Source organism: Callithrix jacchus, chromosome 4 (assembly GCF_049354715.1).
Source record: "Callithrix jacchus isolate 240 chromosome 4, calJac240_pri, whole genome shotgun sequence".
Classification (NCBI taxonomy): domain Eukaryota; kingdom Metazoa; phylum Chordata; class Mammalia; order Primates; family Cebidae; genus Callithrix; species Callithrix jacchus.
The window spans coordinates 16,533,326-16,553,204 of record NC_133505.1 but is presented as its reverse complement, the minus strand read 5'-3'; the positions used below and the strand labels follow the sequence as shown (position 1 = coordinate 16,553,204).

At 46.1% G+C, this 19,879-nt stretch overlaps 1 protein-coding gene across 2 annotated transcripts; it reads left to right on the top strand.

Annotated features, from left to right (window-relative positions):
• The first annotated feature begins 294 nt into the window (after positions 1–294).
• CD83 (CD83 molecule) lies at positions 295–19,578 on the top strand. 2 transcript variants are annotated; one of them, XM_008993937.4, is made up of 5 exons: positions 295–501; positions 590–705; positions 14,260–14,476; positions 16,358–16,464; positions 17,801–19,578. In XM_008993937.4, exons 1-5 carry the CDS (start codon positions 465–467, stop codon positions 17,924–17,926), a joined length of 603 nt encoding a protein of 200 aa, XP_008992185.1. In that variant the 5' UTR covers positions 295–464; the 3' UTR covers positions 17,927–19,578. The 2 variants fall into 2 exon arrangements, with proteins under 2 accessions (XP_008992185.1, XP_002746253.2); XM_002746207.6 differs by having other exon boundaries at positions 17,798–19,578.
• The last annotated feature ends 301 nt before the right edge of the window (positions 19,579–19,879 follow it).

Below are 19,879 nucleotides of genomic sequence, written 5' to 3'. Positions count from 1 at the left end.
GGACAGGCTGGGCTTTGGGGGAAGCTGCCCACCCTCTCGGAATCGCGTTTTTGGCCTCCGTAAAACGAGCAGGTCCCACTCGGATGGCCCGGTTCCCGGCTTCCTTTTGCGGGTCAACGGCGGCGTCACGCGCGCGAGCGCGGTCTGCAAAGCCCCCAGCGCGGGGCGTCACGCGGGGATTGCTGTAGCCGCCGCCAGCCGCAGCAGCGACGCGAACTAGGGGCGCCCGGCCTGGGCGCGCGGGGGCGGGGACGCGCGCGGCGCGGAGACGGCGGGGGTGACGGGGGCGGGGACGGGGGCGCCCCGGTCAAAGCGGGACGAGGAGGGTGCGCCACCGCTTCCGCTGCCGCCGGGGAATCCCCAGGGCTGGCGCGCAGGGAAGTTCCCGAATGCGGGCATAAAAGGGCGGCTGTTGCCAGCGCGCCACAACTCGGCAGCCCAGGCAGCGGCGCAGCACTCCAGCCATGTTGCGCGGCCTCCAGCTTCTGCTCCTGAGCTGCGGTAGGGCCCGCGAGCGCCTGTCGCCCCCCGCCCCTCCACGACACCCCCTCCCGCCGCTTGCTCACCACGCGCTCTCTCTTTCTCGCAGCCTGCAGCCTAGCGCCCGCGACGCGGGAGGTGAAGGCGGCTTGCTCCGAGGATGTGGACTTGCCCTGCACCGCCCCCTGGGACCCGCAGGTCCTCTACACGGCCTCCTGGGTCAAGGTAGGTGTGGCGATGCCCACGGGCTGGGGTTTGGGGGGCTCCTTTGAAGACAGCGGGAACGGGGTCGGGGGCGTCTCCTGCAGCTGAACTTGGGGTATGCAGTCTCCGGACGCGCCTCCCAGACTCAATCCGCATCCAGGTACAAGGCCCACTTAGGTTTTGCCCTCCGCGGACCTCACTCCCCTTCCTGTCCCTGAAGGTGGCCTAAGATTAATGATCCACTTAAGACCTTTTGGAAGGGCAGGGACTCTCTCATTTGGATTAATTCTGTAGGCCACCTGTGGTTGTGGGCCAGCAGGTTGGGAAGAAAGAAACAGGACCTAGATTTGGGCACTGGACAGAGGGAATGTCCTGATTTCTTGTGTTTTGTGACTGTGATGCCCCTGAGATACAAGGGAAGAAAAGGGGGCAATTTGAGGGGAAGGGCTAAGACTCAGAAGTGACTTAGGCCATTTCGTCCGTGGTGGTTATCAGTGGTCATCCCACTTGTGGGATACTCTTGGCCTCCTCCCCTGGCGCTGCTCTTCCTTCCTCTGAGAGAGGCAGCAGTGAGGGCATCAGGTGGATGCATGAGCGGAGGCCACATGTATAACAGCAGGCCTTGCTGCTCCTGTTGTAGGACCATTGAATGGCAAGGAGGCTTTTTAAAGGTTTCCTCTTGACTGGAACATTCTCAGATTCTAAGATGGCAATTATGGTGCCATTCCAAAGCCAAGCAGCTACTGTTTGCTGTCACTGCTCCTTCTTTAAGTCAGGCCACTGCTACCTTCTTCTCTTAGGCCATTACACCTCCATTTTATCCCACATGAATCTGATGTTCCAACCACACCCTGGCTGTCACTGATTTGCTGTCTTACTGTGGGGCACATCTGTGCATCTGTTACTTTCCACCAAATGCAGGACTTTCTTCTGCCCACCAGAAAAGATACTGTAAGAACCTGTACGTGTATCTGGCCACTTAACAGTACAAGGCATCATTGCAGTGATCTCATTGTGTGTGTGTCTCCTAACTGGATTTTCAATTTTCTGGGGGACAGTGGCTGTATTGATACTTTTGTGTATTCTGCATGGCACCTAATTTTTGCCCTATAAATTGCAAAGGTACTCTGTGAATTCAGCCTAGCACTTCATGAGTTATGCACAACGCTGATGGCACTGCTGCCTCAGGGCATTGTGTTGTGTATAAAAGTAAGGTATTAAGTCTAGCCGGGCGCGGTGGCTCACGTCTGTAATCCCAGCACTTTGGGAGGCCAAGGCGGGTGGATCACAAGGTCCAGAGATCGAGACCATCCTGGTCAAGTATTCCTACTTCATTTGTATCTTACTTACTGTGCAATCAGAGAACACAAGAATTCTGAAATTGTTATAGTCAAAACAATAGTATTTTTAAAATATTATTAAAACAATATTTGAATGCTGACTACATGTCAAGCTCCAAGGTAAATACATTATTTCCATCCATTGGAAGAATGGACTTAAGGGATTGGTACTATTACTCTTCCTACTTTACACGTGAGGAAACTGGGCCCTAGGGTGGGAAGTAACCTTTTGCACAGCTGGCTACATGGTGGAGCTGGGATTTGAACCAAGGAGTCTGATTCAAAATCCTGAGTTGTTAGAAGTCTATCTTGCTATCTCTGTCTTCTACCTTAGTAATTTAAGGTAAAGAAAATCAAAGTGCCCCGGGCTGATCAGGCAGGGACTTAGTTATCTCACAGAAGGGGGAAAACATGAAACCACTATCCCTTCCAGAGAGTAATTATTTAATAAAGAAAGAAAGCATTATTAATATCCCCAGGGGAGTAATTAAAAAGTACTCATGAAACAAGTAGATGAAACCAGATGGCAAAGTTCAAACAGTTCTGGAGTGAAACCTTCATGCACGGGGTCATTTGGAATGGTCCACTAAACCATAGCAATTAACCTTAGACTTCTCCTTGGGTGTCAGCTGGTGATGTAACTCTTAGCACATGAGCTTGTTTATTGGACACAGTTCTTGGAAGATTTCCCCTGAAGGTCATTCAATACTCTGTCAAGAAAAAAAAAGGACAGCAGTCTCTAGGCGTTCTTTTTTACCTGTTGATCCATGGAATGGTGCCATTGAAAAGTCATACCATAGTTGTTTTTTGGGAGGTAAACAGTGCTTGAAATTCCTGGATAGGAGCGTTATGCTATACCAATAAATGAATCAGGTGCCCAAAAGTGACATATAATGTTCCTTTAAGCATTTTTTTAAAACAGCTCTCAGCATATTCTATAGATATTTATTATTTTCCAGCCCAATAATTATATTTTTGGATTTGTGCTTACACAACAAAAATGGAGAGTGTTCTGGAGATCAGACGAGTGGTGAATTGCCAAAATACTTTATTTTACAGAAGATTAAGCATCTTTTCATTTTCCTACAAGTTTCTTGTAAAGTGTTTCATCAGAGTGGAGAGGTAGCATAAAGGGAGGAATTTCTTTCTGGTAACCAGAGCCAGCTTATCCCATCCCACCTCACTTCATCATCACTATCCTGGCTTTGTAAAACCTGTTTTGCCAGCACAGGAGTGGGCTTCGTGCTGGGCAAGGAAAGCAGAGTCCCTTGCAGTGGGTTTTCACTGTCCACCAGATTAAGGCACATTCTGCAGGCTGTCTGCATATCACAAGTGCAGGTTATAATGACTCACAATTTAAAATTCCATTCACCACTCAAAGCTCCGGCACCATGTAGCATCCTGTCTTTGTCCATTTGGCACTGACTACTTGTAATTAGCAAAAGGATCCGTGTAAACCATGTGTTTTTTATCACGTGCCTTTGACCAGAAAACTCAAAGCAGACAGCATCCAGTCTGTTTGCAATGTTAGGGTTGGGAAGGAAGGGTGTTCATTTTACTCTCCCTGTTTCAAAGATGCAGTGAGATGGGCCAGAGGGGACTTAATAGAGACATGCTCAGGAGGTTAAAGGTGAAGCCAAAAGTGGACAGAGATAGCCCAATTCCAGTTGGCCCAGCCCTTCTCTTCTGTGGACCCATGTCCTCCTAACTGGGATCCAACGAAAGGTCCTCCTCTCATCCCTTCCTTTCTTGTATTTTTTTTGAGACAGAGTCTCGCTCTGTTGCCAGGTGCCAGGCTGGAGTGCAGTGGCCCGATCTCGGCTCACTGCAACCTCTGGCTCCTGAGTTCAAGCAATTCTGCCTTAGCCTCCTGAGTAGCTGGAACTACAGGCACGTGCCATCACACCCAGCTAATTTTTATATTTTTTGGTAGAGATGGGGTTTCATCATGTTGGCCAGGATGGTCTTGATCTCTTGACCTCGTGATCCACCCGCCTCGGCCTCCAAAAGTGCTGGAAGAATGGGTGATTGAGAAGAAATAGAAAAGTTAATAAATTGTATTCATTAGGATAGTAATTCAATTTAGCTTAATTTTTATTTTTTGAGACAGAGGCTCACTCTGTTTCCCAAGCTGGAGTGCAGTGGCATGAAGACGGCTCACTGCAGCCTCAACTTCCTGGGCTCAAGTGATACTCCCACCTCAGCCTCCCAAGTAGCTGTGACTACAAGGGCGTACCACCAAACCTGGCTTATTTTTATGTTTTCAGTTTTTTGTAGAAACAAGATCTCGCTACATAGCCCAGGCTGGTCTCCAACTGCTTAGCTCAAGCCGTCTTCCCACTTCGGCCTCCCAAAGTACTAGGATTACAGGCATGACCCAATCAATTTATGTTTTAAAATTGTAATAGCCTGGGTGTGGTGGCTCAGGGTCATGGCAGTAATCCTAGCACCTTGGGAGGCTGAGGTGGGAGGATTGCTTGAGCCCAGGAGTCTGAGACCAGCCTGGGCAATGTAATGAGACTTGTCTCTACCAAAAAAAAAAAAAAAAGTTGTAATTGATTGTGATTCTTTGAGGAGGTATTTTGAGAAAATATGCATATAGACTTTGATCCGTGACTTTTCTTCCATTGGCCGTGGCCTGTGGTTAAATTCTGGCATAAGACGTAAGAGGGCACAGCACAATATCATGCCTGCGAGGAGCGAGGCCATGCATTAAAGGGCTGCATCTGTACTTCATGAGAAGTATCACTGTGTCTGCACTCTCCTTAATGTAGGTTTGGAGAGAGAGGATGACTGGATGGAGTACTCTGGGCCTGGCTGATGTTATCTAACGATAATAATGAGTGGTCATTTATCCCAGAGAGGCAGTGCCTTCTTGTAGCACGCTGGGAGCCCTGACAACCTACGGGTGATGCAAAATGAAAGAGGATATATGGTGTTGCCTCTGGGTGATGCTGCGGGGGTGAGGACACTGGAGCGTCACAAGACAAGTGGACTTTTCAGATGATTTCCAAAGGAAGGGAGAAAAAGGAAGTAAGAGTGTGACTTCAGATAAAAGTCTACTATAAATAGACTTTAGAATATTGAGAAGAGCCCCAGCTGGGGCAGATCATGGGCCATCCATGGAGTGTTCTGCTTCTGACATTAATGCTAAGGAAACTGTTGGAGAGGAGGTTCATGGCTTGCATGAGGTAACTTCAAAAGCTCAAGGCTGTCTTCCATATATGTTGCTAAACTTCTTTTTGGTGGGGTTATATTTTCTGTCTCTATCATCTTGTGTGATAATGAGCTACAAACCAGGGATACTGAGGAGAGCAGAGCGCCTTAGGAGGGCCTAGCGTGGAGAAGCGGTCCTGGCAGATGTCATCTATACAGCCACAGACCCTCATGGCCCAAGGAAAGAGCCAGTGCTGAACACTTACTGTGCTTCCTTCATTCTAGAGAGTCTGTTGTAAGATGGATTTAAGAACATGTTTTAGGACAGAAAGGAAATATTTCTACATTAAATGTAGAGCCATTGTACTGTGAAAACAATGTATGTTAGAATTAAAACAAAAATCACAGGTGTCCGCATTGACACCTATGTACTTGACCTGGTTGAATCATTTTTAGGGCTTCTCCCTAGGTGAAACCATGAAAGATATAAAGTTGCTTTTCAGATGTCTCTTATATGTACACTTTGATTGTTTAGTAAATATTTCTAAGTCTCAAATGTGTGCCATATCCTGGGCCTGGTATTGGCCATCTCGAGATTGATGTAGAACTTTTGCCGGAAGACCATCTTGAACAAAGGCATGGGGATCCAAGACTTTTTGGGAACCATTGAGGTAACCGGCAATGTAGAAGGAAGACTTACCCAGCAGATGGCTGAGACCTAACATTAGAACGCAGCCTAGGTCAGGTTGTGAGGGGCCCTGACTGCCTAACAGTGATGACTTGAACTTTATCCTTTTGGCAGTAAGGAGCCATTGAAGGATTTTAAGCAAAGAGAATGGCATGATGCAAAATATGCCTAAAGAAAAGCATATTTCTCCTGGTGATAGATAGAATATGATTCATCTTAGAAGATGAGTCTCAGGGGGAGACTTCCTTCTTTTCCTTCTTTTCCTCTTGGTCACCGGTCCTTTCCATGTGGTTCTGTGGAGGAGTGGGCAAGGAAGATTGAGGCAGCTTCTGAAGGGCTATAGAAGTCTCATCCAGATAAGAATGGTGGATCACTGAGATTTTTGGACAATAGTGGAACAGAGCAAAGTTGCCGAAGTCTTTTAGCTTGACAGTGGAGAGGGAGGAAGAAAGCAGCTGAGAGTTAAATTGAAAAAAAAGACTAAACAAAAAAACCAACTTGTTTTCTATAAATAAAAGGGGGAACCTGAGTCACATGAGGACTGGATTGTCTTAGCTATGTACTTGGCAGTGTCACTACACAAAGAAGAGGAAGTTTGGAGAAGGTCTCAGTGACATAAGGGAAAGTTTTATGTAGGTAAAGACGAAAAGTAGATTGATTACCTAAAAAAACTTTCCTCCGTCTGAAGCTATTTCCATAATCCCTTCCTGGCTATCCCTGGAATAACCCTAAATTTTGTACCAACAATCATGAGCTCAGAATAGAGCTGGACGAAAAATACTTCCCTAAGATTCCTTTATGCTCATAAGTGCATTTTTGCTTTTCATTTTGTTTTGTTTTGCACTAAGGTGTTTGGGTAAAATTGCCATGTGTGTCATGTGGAACTTGTACAGACTTCGGAGCCCAAGGCTTGTTCACATAATCTGATGCTTTCTTGGAGGACCAACTAGTTTACTGGATGTCCCAAGTTGGGACAATTTAGAGAATTGTTCCAGTTCTCCAAAGAGAGGACCGATTCTAGAAGAGCTGGTAACTTCCTAGGATGATGGGTCCACAGAGGGAAAACCTTTAGGGAAAGAAGGGTGTTGGTTGCCATAGACAGTTCATAATAGCCTTGGACCAGCAGTTCTGTAGAACAGAGGTTCTGATTCAAATCAGGCCTGAGGTCTCATTCCCCAAGGAGTGGGAGGCATGTGAGCCCAAGGGACAAATCAGGACTGGCCTAGAGGCTGGAGCCACGTGCCGATAGCCCCATACGTGCCACCCTTATTTACATGGTGGCACAGGGTGCCTTATCATTAGGAGTCATTCAGGGGCAAGGGATTGTAAATCCAATCAAAACGAGCCTAAAGAAAAGGAGGTATAGTGGCTTATATATCATTGGAATGTGAAAGAAATCGAAAAATCAAAATAGAGTTCACATTTCAGGTATGGCCGGCACTGTGGCTCGATTTGTGCCCCCTCCAGAAGATCAGAAGTTCTCATTTCTGATACTTGTGATTGTGGCTTTATTTAGAAATAGAGTCTTTGCACATGTAATGAAATTGAGAGGTCCTACCTGACTAGGGAGGGCCCTACTTCAGTATGAATGACGTCCTAAGAAGAGAAAACACGCACTGACACAGACAACAGGGAGAACGCTACATGAAGACAGATGCAGGGATTGGAGTGCTGTGTCTACAAGCCAAGCGATGCCGAGGACTGCTGGCAACCACTAGAAGCTAAGAGAAAGGCACAGAACAGATTCTGCCCTAAAGCTTTCAGAGAGCTCGGCCCTGGCAACACCTTGATTTTGAACTTCTGGCCTCCTGAACTGTGAGAGGATTTTCAGCCACCCAGTTTGTGGTGCTCTGCAGCCCTGACAAATGAATACAGCTATACTTAGAGGTTCATGAATGTCCCCAGGACTTGGTGGCTTTCCCTCTCTCAGCTCTGCCTTCCTTTACACTGGTAATGTGTCCAGCCTCCATACGGCAGCCAGATCGTAGCACTGCAAAGTTGGACAGGTTGTGCGTTTCTTATCTGAAATGCTTGAGAGCAAAAATGTTTCAGATTCTTGGATTAGGGATGCTTAATCTGTATATCCTTTCAGAAGCAAGTGCAAAGGAGGAGGTTGTGTTTCTCTTTAAATATCTCAACATGCGTCTGATTATTCTTAAGGGGCTTTGATTGGGTCACGTGACTATCAGAACCAGTCTCCATGATGGTGGGGTATCAGGCCTAAGTTAAGTTGCCTCTTCTAGAACCAGGTGTGGAGCTCTGCAGAGAGCTTGTAATGGTACCTCTTCTAGGTCCAGCAGGCCCCACGAGATGCTAATGGAAGAGAGATGATTGGCATGAACCATGAACAACATTGCCTTCAAATCTCAGTTCCAAAGGGGTTTTGCTATATTATTATGATGGTGCTTAAAGAATTCAGAATGTTGTGGCTGTTTTGAAGACATTGTATGTGGAAAAAACAGTTTCTCCCTAGAGCAGAGATTGGGACTTCTAGGACAACTTTGCCAGAGGAGACGGAAGTGTCAGTGGTAAAGAAGTGACAGAATGGGTGAATGGTGTGGAAAGCCATCATATGTAACAATAATTCTGTTACAGCATTATCAATTATAAAGCACTTTTCTACATTTTCTCACTTGATTCTTACAATAACCCCATGAGCAAGTGCGGGAGCTCCAGATGGCAAAACGGGGCTCAGAGGTCAAGGGACATGTGGAAGATGACCCAGCTAAAGAATGGAGAAGCTGGGATTGACTTCAGACCTTTGATTCCAAAGCCAGTGCTCTTGTAACTTTCTTACAGTTTCTAAAATTCACGCATTCATTCAGTAAATACTTTTTGAATTCTTCTTATATTCAGGGAACTTTTTAGTATGCCGAATGATACCTTGACTATAAAAAAAGGAGAGAGAGAATAGTAACATCTTTAGGGCTTTCTGTGTGATCGATGTGATGCTTAGGGTCTGTACACATCATCGTAAGTATCTGCTTGCCGGCTCGGTGAGATGCGAACACCCCAGATTCCAGTGGAGCCATCCAAGCCTGACAGTGGTTCAGTCGGTTGGCCAAGAGCAGAGGTAGCTGTGGGAGGGCTGGGGCTTGGTTCCAGCTCAGTCCAGTGCCAATGCCTGTGCTCTTAATTATGTTGCCTCTGCTATACTCATAACTCTGTTAACAGCCATAAATCCAGCTCTGTCTGTTAGACCCAGTAAATTTCAAAGTGGAAAATCATTTTTCTAATAAAACTACGCTTAGAAAAAAAAAAGATATTAATGCTCATACATTCTACCCTCATTATAACATCAACCTCCGAGCCAAACTATTTTGCACATTATAAAGAGCTGTTTTTATGATGAATGGGAATTATATTGGCACTTTAATTGAGTTAGAAACCAAGGTACATGAATGTTAGTGCACAAGAAATGCAATTAAAAAAAAGCTGTTCAGTGTGGTTGGAATACATCAGGTTAATTTAAAACCAACTCTAAATCCAAATCCTTAAAATCCATACCCTTAAATATGTTTTATCAAATCGTTAGATGAATTTTTTGTACTTTTTTTTCTTTTAGGTAGGCACTTATTACATTCTTTTTCTTTTTTTGAGACAGAGTCTTGCTCTGTCACCCAGGCAGGAGTACAATGGCATGATCTCAGCTCACTGCAACCTCCACCTCCTGGGTTCAAATGATTCTCCTGCCTCAGTTTCCCAAGTAGCTGGGATTACAGATGTCCACTGCCACACCCAGCTAATGTTTTGTATTTATAGGGGAGATGGGGTTTTACCATGTTGGCCAAGCTGGTCTTGAACTCCTGACCTCATGTGATCCATCTGCCTTGGCCTCTCAAAGTGCTGGGATTACAGGCATGAGCCACCACTCCCAGCCCTGCATTCTTAACAAATCTGATGTATGATAAATTTGTATTTCAATTTTATGATCAAAACTCATTTTTTGCTATAAAACTATCACCCTCTTAGATTCCAATATGGTAATGTAGGAGGTTGGCATATGTTTGGATAAAATTATGTAAACTTAAAAAAATAAAACAACACTTTCCACAGTAGCATTTTTTAAACATTGGTTCAATTTCATCCATAATTAACGATTTATTTTATTTCTTTTGTTTCAGTTCAAATTTGTTCATCATTTAAAAAAAAACTGACTTCATTCACGTGCCCATAAAATTAGTTCTTGTGTTTGCTTGATTTAGCATTCTGCAAATGAAAGAGAGTTTATTTTAATTTAAAGCTTGTGGTTTCCTGAAGGTCAAATCTCCATTTGAGAGAGAGAATATGGTATTTAAATGATTTAGTCAAATGGGAGGCCTGACACGAGTCACAGTCCCTAGGCTTTCTGAAAATGAGATGCCCCACGTTTGCACTTTTCCCCGCTCAACCAAAAATGATAGAGTTGTCAGCGTGAAAGTTAATGCACAACATGTGGATTTTTAAAACATGATTGGGATGAGTGTTTTGAGTAATTAATTTGCTGAAATTGTGTTGTGTTTTAGCAACTGTACTACAATATTAGCGTTGTGAAGGGTGCACTAAATAGTTCCTGTCAATTACGGTTGGCTGTGAATGAATCTGAGGGTTCCTTTTGTTATAAATTACTATTTCCTAAAATGCTTTTGCAGAGAAGCAATGGAACACTTTTAGATTTGGAATGTTTAAAGAGCTGTTCTTGCCAGTGGTTGATTCTGAGCCAACTCCAATGTTTATGAGAACTCGTAAAACAAAGCAAAGTGAGGATGGCCCATTTGCTGTTACTCCATTTTCCTCCCACTGAAATTTCTCCTTTGGTTTCTGGTGGTGCCTCTGCCACAGTTGGCTCATCCGATAAAGCCTGCTGATAGCTGATTTGAGCTTTTGCATACAGTCCCTTGATCCTGCTAGGGCCCCGCCCCCATTCTGAGCATGCAACATTAACATAAAAACTATCAGCACTTTTGCAGCTGTGGACAAACCCCAAATTCCACAGCTGGGGGTCACAAGAGAAAGTTTAGCTGAAAATGTATACACCTAAAGCTGGAAGTTAGAGGGAGGGACATGAACTATTTCCAGGTGCAGTGTCTGAATTTACAGAGAATTCTTTTTGCTGTAGTTAGTTATTAGGCAAACAGTGCTGTTCGTTAGTTTGGCAAGAATTCCTAGGTTTTGCCAGTAGTTCTCTGGGTCATTTGGGAAAAGGGGTGTTTGGAAGATGACCCTATGAGAGTTGAGATATTTTGCAATGATCCCACTGATGGCCATGAGGTTTCAGCCAATCAGAATTCTGCAGGTTGCTTTGGGGTTCTTCTTTCTGTCCTTACGAGGTCACCCTGACTTTGTTTTGCCATTTGAAAGTAACTAGCGGCCCACTGAAGGTTTTGCCAGACGCCTGTGGAAATCTAACCATCAAATAAACTATATTTTACTGGTCTTGCTGCTGATTTTTAAAATGAATTCTCTGCAAACAGGCTGAAGTTACTTCCAGCCAGTTTTGATCACCAGCACCTTTTTGCTTCAACAATCCCCAGCAGCTAACACAATAATGGGGCTATCTTTATGTAAATAGACACAATCGTTTATATTTCTGCCAGCTCCAGAGGGATTCACAGTTTTGATCTTGACTTTCAGATGGGCCTTTCTGAGCTGGGGGAGGGAGAGGTTGCTGGATGGGAGAGGAGCTTCCCAGGCGAAAACCATGGGTGGATAATCTCAAAATGGTTGTTGCTACGCTTGCATTTGGAGGTTAATTTAGAAAAGAAAAGCAAGATTGGACATCAGAGTGGGGACTGCAGAGACTGGGCTGAGCTATTTATTTCACAGTGGCCTTTTGGGCTATCGTAGGCACCAATTGGCTCTGGATGGGCCTCGGTCTCCAGTCTGTTGAAAGCTCTGCCTGGTAGGAAGAAGCACCTTTGCCAGGCAGCGGGGGTGAGAGGGGAGCCGTGTGCGCCCATGACGAGGCTGCAGCTGATGGTTTACTTAGGCTTGAAAAGGGAAACTGGTGCTAAATGAGTCGTGTTCTGGAATTGGTGAGACACTTAGTTTCCTCTAAATTTCCTTGGCCACACCTTTTTTCTTTTCTTCTGCACACGCTAAGGCCCCAGTCTTTTCACTTCCTCCCGTAGAATCTTGATTATTTAGGAAAGAATCTTTCCACACAAAAAGGACCATCAAGAAATGGGATTTATGTCCACAGACGCAGCCCGAGAAGAGCCATTCGTCTCAGCTCAGAGCTAGAGGGAGCTGAGCAGGTTTCCCTGCAGGAGCGATCAGTCTGCCACCAGATGTCTCTGTAGCCCACTCTACAGGAATGCTAACGAGCACCAGGGCTGGGGCCCGAGCTTCCCGGTGACCTTGTGGTATATCCCTGAATTAATACATGAAGCTGAAAGGAGTCTCTCTCTCTCTCTCTCTTGTTTGTGTGTGTGTGTGTGTGCGTGCATGCGCACAAGTGCACACACGCCTGTGTGTATTTTCTTTCCCAAGTTGCTTCACAGAGTATTCCCCTAACTCTTTGGTTATCTATTTGCCTTCACTAAGTCCCTTCCTAAAAGTCAGAGAAAAGTGGTAGGGGGCTTCTGGAATGGGAGATTCGTCATTGATAGGTGCAAGCAAAGATAGTGGCGGAGGGACCTATAATCTCTCTCTCCTTCCCTAAGGTGGCTCTTGGGTGCAGTTTTCATGGTAGGGACAGGTAAGGAATGTCACTTAATCCTGGACTGCCTGCTGGTCCTCAGCCAACCAGCAAAGGGAAACTCAGGTGCTGCTGGGGATGTCAATGTTGAAGGGCTGCCCCGGAAGGCTGAAAACAAGGATTTGCTTTACTGCATGTATAAATTCATTTTAGAAGCTTTAAAGCATTTCAGTGGAGGAGCAACTGGCAAGTTAATGAGGCAAATTAAAAATATGTCTCAGGCCGGGCGCGGTGGCTCAAGCCTGTAATCCCAGCACTTTGGGAGGCTGAGGCGGGTGGATCACGAGGTCAAGAGATCGAGACCATCCTGGTCAACATGGTGAAACCCCGTCTCTACTAAAAATATTTTAAAAATGAGCTGGGCATGGTGGTGCGTGCCTGTAATCCCAGCTACTCAGGAGGCTGAGGCAGGAGAATTGCCTGAACCCAGGAGGTGGATGTTGCGGTGAGCCGAGATTGCGCCATTGCACTCCAGCCTGGGTAATAAGAGCGAAACTCCGCCTCAAAAAAAAAAAAAAATGTATATATATATATATATGTCTAGAAAAGAGAGAATTAATGGTGAATGTGGTATGAGCCTAATCTCTGCAGTGGGAGATGCTGAAGACACTCCACCAGTTTGATCACAAAGAGTTCACAGAAAGCAAGCCGGGAGCAGTGGCTTACGCCTATAATCCCAGAACTTTGGGAGGCTGAGGCGGGCAGATTGCTTGAGCCCAAGAGTTCGAGACCAGCCTGGGCAACAGAGCAAGACATTTCCTCTAAAAAAACAAACAAACATACAGAAATTAGCCAGGCATGGTGGCGCATGCCTATAATCCCGGCTACTGGATAGGCTGAATGGGGAGTACCAGAAGGTTGACTCAGGAGGCCAAGGGTATAGTGAGCCATGATCATGCCACTGCACTCCAGCCTGGGTGATAGAGCGAGACCCTGTCTCAAAAAGGAAAAAAAGAAAGCAAGCCAGCCAGATAAAATGTTTGGCTAAATTGGGCATCTACCCAAGTTATGGTCTGTCCTGGGTACAGCGAAGTCAGCTGTTCCTCTCCATCCATGTGGAGTTTGAAATGATCACCAAATGATCTGACACGTACAGTCTCTGTAAAGCATGGTCTCAGCTGTCTCACTGCCTTAGTGCAGAGAAAAGGTGTGGCACATTCAGCAGCGTCAGGTATGACCACACCGATCCACAGCCCCTAAGGAACAAGGTGACTTTTCTCAGGGGCGTTGCTCATCTGCATATCTGGTTTTAGTTGAATCGTCTGGCAAGGATCATAACAGATTTAGGAATTTTCCCAAATAAAAGACTTGGATACAAAAATAGGAATCATTTAGTGGGTGAGTTGGCATCTGAAGAAAACAGGAGAAGATTTAATACAGAGTGATCCTGTCTATACATACATGTATACATAGATGCAAAATGTAATCCAGGAAGATTCACGCACAGCATGTCACTGTCAGCAGTGACACGCTCCCTCATACAGGGTGGAAATTGGGATACTTATAGAATCATGAAATGCGGTCCTGACGTTATTCCGAAGATGTAGCCTTAGGAATTTTCACAGATCTCTCCTCCCCCAGAAGTCACGCACACACAAAAGCATAATGTCTTGTTTTACACACATAAGTTGAGGCTGGATCTTATGGAAATGCTGGGGTCGAGTTGCAGTGCTTGCAGTGGACCATGATGCGCTGTGATTCCTTCTTCACAGCTACTGGAGGGCAGTGAAGAGAGGATGGAGACTCCTCAGGAAAACCTGCACTATCATCAGAAGACGCAAAATGGTTCTTTCGAGGCCCCCAGTGGCAGGCTCTATTCCCTGAAGATCCGGAACACTACCAGCTGCAGCTCGGGCACGTACAGGTGCATTCTGCAGGAGCCAGATGGGCAGAGGAACCTGAGTGGCAAGGTGATCTTGAGAGTGACAGGTGAGGTGACCCGCCGCACTTGCCTTCTTCTTGCACAATGCATGCGCACTTTCTTCAGGGCCTAAAGTCGATCCTGTCTTTCCGAGTCTAGCTCCAGAGCTTTGGATCACATCTGTGGCTGGAAGTGGGAATCCGCTGCAAGCATGTCACCATTTTCTCTTCACGTGGCTTAAATGATGCCTTTTGTTTGACTTTTGCCTAGCACTTGTTGGGCCGAGGCTGGAAGTGATAAAAATGTGGTCATAGAGCCCCTGTTTCCGTACAGTAGTTGATTTCTCTTGCTGTCGGGTATCTGAAAGGACTCAGACTTAGGGTAATATTATTAGACCTGCAAGAGTACAGTCCCTGTTTAAGGGGCACTGTGCGCTTTTGCTTAGTGTTGTTTGCACACACTCCCTTAGGCCCTCCTGGATCTCCAGCCCTTCATCCTACTTTCTTCGTTTCCTGAGACTTAGTACAACTGGCATGTTACGTATAGATGGATTTACTGTCTGTCTCCCCAAGACAGCAACAACCTCTTTGTTTTCTTCTCTGATGTGTCTGGGCACATAGTAGCCTCTCAAGGAATATTCACATGAACGAGAGGAACCTTGCAGGGAAAAGTGGAGAGGGAAGGCACGTCCTGTGGGGAGTGGAGAGGAAATGAAGAGAACAGCGGATTTTCTTTTTCCTCTTCCAAGGCCATATTGCCTAACAACTTAAGGGGTCAGAGTCCGCAGTCACTTACATCTGGCTCAGATATTAACTCTGTGTCTTATTAGTGTGTGACCTTGAGCAAATCCCTGATTGACCCTAAGTATCAGTTCTCTAATCTCTAGAATGGAAGTAACAGCTACAACATAGGCTTGTAGTGTAGAGAAATTGCGTTAACAGGCTGAGTGTGCCCAGGACAGACAAAACGATCAGTGCATGTTAGGGACCATGAAGACAATGGCTATCATTACCCACAGCTGTGACGATCCAGACCTAAGCTGCTGACAAAACGTTGAATCTACTTTCAGGGGTCAGCAGCTCTCTGGAGATGCAGCCATTGGCTCCACTGGCCAGAACCCCCTCCACTCGCTCGCTCTCCACCTGCTCCTGCCTGTGGCATTGAGCAGATTCTGTCTATATGCACATCGCACATCGTAGCCAAAGCTCAGCTTGCTTCCCCAAACAGCACACTGGGTGTTGCGCCGAGTGGGAAGAGGCGCCTCCCTTCACGCCTGTTCCTAGACTATCGGCCTCGCTGCTCTTGCCCTCCCTGAATGCGGCACCACAGCCTTCAACAACCCCGAGGGTCTGTTCTCCCGCCCACCCATGCTGGCAGCCTTGCTGAAAGAGCTCGAATGATTCTACGAAAATCTGTCGATGTATTTGGCCATCGCAGGGCAGTTCACTTGCTTCCTTTCATGGTCCCTGAGTCCTCATGAGGTGAGGACACACCAGCCTCTACCAAACACTGATGAAGTTAAGAAAATCTGTGGATTAATAAGTGGTGGTTTATCAGGTAGAAGGATAAAGTAAGCCAGGAAAGGCCTGACATCCGAAGAAGAGGCAGATAGACACAGGATAAGCCTGGACCAGACATCTGGCTCAGCCACCTTGGTCCTTGGCCCTTGACCCTCTCTGAGCCTCGGCTCTTTCATCTGTAAAATGGGACTACTCAGGCCTGCTCTGAAGATTCAGGGAGATGCTGTACGCAAGCCCTGTTGCACGCAGCTGGACACAGAGCAGCTGTGTGCACTGGCTGCTGCTGCTGCTGTCACTCACTGTCATTCATCCTGATGGGAAGAGGAGACGAGCAAGACTCCAGAATGGAGGAACAAAGCATTCTTAGCTTTTTTTCATGGTAGAAAAATCCTGTTAAAATGGCTTCACATGTCACTTACTTTTTTAAAGGATGCCCTGTGCAGCGTAAAGAAGAGACTTTTGAGAAATACAGAGCAGAGATTGTCCTGCTGCTGGCTCTGGTTGTTTTCTACTTCACACTCATCATTTTCACCTGTGTAAGTATCTTTTTAAAACATATCTTCTGTTAAAAGATTACCCAGGGCACCAATCTAAATATCTTTTGCAGATAATGTGAATCATTTAATAATGGTGGGAGAGATTATTCTTTGAACCCTGGACTCTTTTTGAGACCCCTAGACTGGGAGAATCATTACATGAAGCTCCGTGAAATGTTTCCAGCTTTTGTCTAGTGGCCACATGTAGAGCATTGTGGAAAAAAAAAACAAAGGAAGATATGGGACGGACGTTTGGGAAATGGCAAGGGATTCTATGAAAGACCGACCAGAGGCCCTGTCAGCACAGTGCTAGAAATTGCAGCACTGAGGCCCCGTTCTTCCTGTGGGTGAGGGAGTGAGCCCCACTGCCCCAGGGATGCCAGGGGATAGATCAGCCTCCTTTAGCTTCCTTCAAATTATTTTCTCATGGGGGTTCTCCCCTTATATTTTTGGTATTTCTGCCCATGCCTTAAGAATTGATCCCAAGAAGCCAGAGCAGTGGGGCACCAAGGGAGGCTCCCAGGATGGAGGGTGGCTGGCCGATGCTCAGGCGTCCTAGGCATGCCCGTGAGCTGTTGGTCGCAGGTTCCAGCTAAAGGCCCTCAGAGATTCTTTCTGCATGGCTGCTCACCTATGTTGACCATGGTTGTGGGAAAGTAGGGCCACATGTGTATCTGACCCTCTAGGAAGTGATCTGTCCCCTTTGTCTCCATCTACCAGGCTGGTGAGCTACCTAGCGGCCAGGACGGACTTTACCCACGAGCTATCCCAGGACTGGTTCTTGCCACTCACTGTGTCCGTCTATTCACTTACTTGCCTCTCTGGCTGTGCACTTGTCTCTCTGCTTTCTATTTTAGACATCAGTCAATCAAAGACTCCAGTGAGCACTACTATGTTCAAGGCATTATGCTAGACACTGTACGAGGCATAAAAAGGTGTAAGACATTGCTCCTGCCCTCAAGGAGCTTACGGTTCAGATGTTAGTGTTATTTACATATAAGAAGATAATTAGAGTTACCAGGCAGTATATTTTTAAAATGAGTGACTTCAGTTTCTTGTTGGCGAATGCCTTCTTTTGTGGGCATTGACTTTCCATACAGAGATCTAACAGAAGGGGGTTGAAATGGCCACAATCAGCGAATCTCCTGGTCCAAGTTTGGAGATGTCACTGAAATGGTTGGTCCATATCCCCAGTAGTGTGAGTGAGGCGGTGAGCTATGAGAGCTTCCAGAATGGGTTGTCTAGCCAGCTCTTACTGAACAGAGTTTAAATGGAGGTGACAACTGCTGAATTTTTCCAATTATTCACTTCCTTGTATTTCATTGCTTTTCAGAAGTTTGCAAGACTACAGAGTATCTTCCCAGATATTTCTAAGGCTGGCATGGAACGAGCTTTTCTCCCAGTTACTTCCCCAAGTAAGCATGTGGGGCCAGTGACTCTTCACAAGACAGAACTGGTATGAGCAGGATTTCTGCAGGTTCTTCTTCCTGAAGCTGAGGCTCAGGGGTGTGCCTGTCTGTCACACTGGAGGAGAGGAGAATGAGCCCTGCGCTGGAGATGGCAACCCCCCGTGAAGTCCTTCACCTGAACGAAAACATCTAGAAGTGGATCCCACCCCATTTGCTGTGAGCAGCCTTCGAAAACCATCACGTGACCACATAGCATGGGGCCACTGCTGCTTCTCCACGGCCACCTTTTCAACGATGTGTGCAGCTATCTGGTCAACCTCCTGGACACTTGTTCAGTTATGTAAAAGCTATGGTGAAATGCAGTCGGAAAAGGGTCTTGGGAACTGAATGCCCCTAGCTGGCCCGTGACAGACTCCTGAGGGCAGCTGTCCTCTTCTGTATCTAAGGGACATCTCTTTGAATTTGCTGTGTTTTGTTGTACCAGCCCAGATGTTTTACCTCTGGGAGAAATTGACAGATCAAGCTGTGAGACAGTGGGAAATATTTAGCAAATAATTCCCTGGTGTGAAGGTCCTGCTATTACTAAGGAGTAATCTGTGTACAAAGAAATACCAGGTCGATGAACTATTCCCCAGCAGGGTCTTTTCATCAGGGAAAGACTTCCATAAAGAAGCAATAAAGAAGAGTGCCACGTTTATTTTTTTTATCTCTACATACTTGTCAAGAAGGGTCTGTGTTTTTCTGCTTTTGAAATCAGTATCTGTAGTTAGAAAGCATTGAGAACTGACAAGCAGCCTGGTATAGAGAAGGAGAAGAAGTCGGAGAGGGCGACAGGAGAGAGCTATTTTGTGACCGGCCAGAAACGCGGGGCTCATGGTGCAGTCTGGGTGCTCGTCCCATCATCCATCGTCCCACTATCTGGCTGCATGATCTGGAGCAAGTTCCTTATGGTTTCTGCTTTCCCCATTGTAAACCACAAGGCTGTTGCTTGGGCTGATGAAGATACTATATGTGAAAATTCTTCGAAAACCTGTAAAGCACGATACGAATTGGAAACTCCATTGAGTCGTTATCCTTGCCATGATGGTGGTGTTCTGGGGATGAGAAGGTGCTCATTTCTCATGTTTTCCATTATCTGAAACAAAGAAGTTTACCACGAAGCCTTTCCCAGAGCCTTCTGCAGTAATTCCTTCGGGGAGGTGGGGAGGCCAGACCCATGGTCTGTTCTCCAGCCTAACACACTCCAGGTTACGGACACGCGGGAGCCACTGGCAGAAGGGACTTCCCGAAATGTTGCATGGATGTTTTAGCCATTGTTGGATTTCTCTCTTATCAAATGTGGGCCTTTCCCTTCTTGGTTTCCAAAGGCATCTTACTGCTTGAGTTATGTGTCCACTGTCCCCTCTAATATTAGGGAGTAAACTGGATACCAGGCTGACTTAGTGTTTTTGTCTCCGTTGTGGCTTTCACGTTATTATACGTACGCAGGTGAAGAAGGGGTGTTTTTCTGTTTTATATTCAACTCATAAGACTTTGGGATAGGAACAATGACTAATGGCTACTAGGCTTCATACCTGGGTGATGCCATCATCTGTACAACGAACCCCCATGACATAAATTTACCTATGTAACAAACCTGCACTTGTACCCAGGAACTTAAAATCAAAGTTAAAAATAAAAACACATACAAGTACAAATGAAAAAATCCCGACTTCGGGATGAGTACTAGGATGTCTATGAACCAGCTGGAGAATCAGAATCCAAAATAAGAGCTGAAAGATTGGCAGATCCCTTCTCAGAGGGAGGGCATGCTGGCAGGCGGATCTTTGTAAGCAGCCTCCCTCCTTCCCCGAGAGGCTTCCACTTCCATCCTAGGGGTGCGTTGCTACCCAGTACACGAGCAGCTCATATTCACAGGCACAGCAACAGGTGGGAGGGATGGGGGCGGGGTTTCTGCTTCGGAAAGGTGTGTAACGTCAGGGATTCATGGGGTTTCACTTTGTGCC

What these genes read in the sequence shown, in the direction of transcription:
- CD83 (XM_002746207.6), top strand. Translation starts at nt 465, where the DNA reads ATGTTGCGCGGCCTCCAGCTTCTGCTCCTGAGCTGCG. An exon ending in ACACGGCCTCCTGGGTCAAG is followed by an intron (nt 706 to 14,259) that starts GTAGGTGTGGCG and finishes CCTTCTTCACAG; the next exon opens with CTACTGGAGGGCAGTGAAGA. An exon ending in GGTGATCTTGAGAGTGACAG is followed by an intron (nt 14,477 to 16,357) that starts GTGAGGTGACCC and finishes ACTTTTTTAAAG; the next exon opens with GATGCCCTGTGCAGCGTAAA.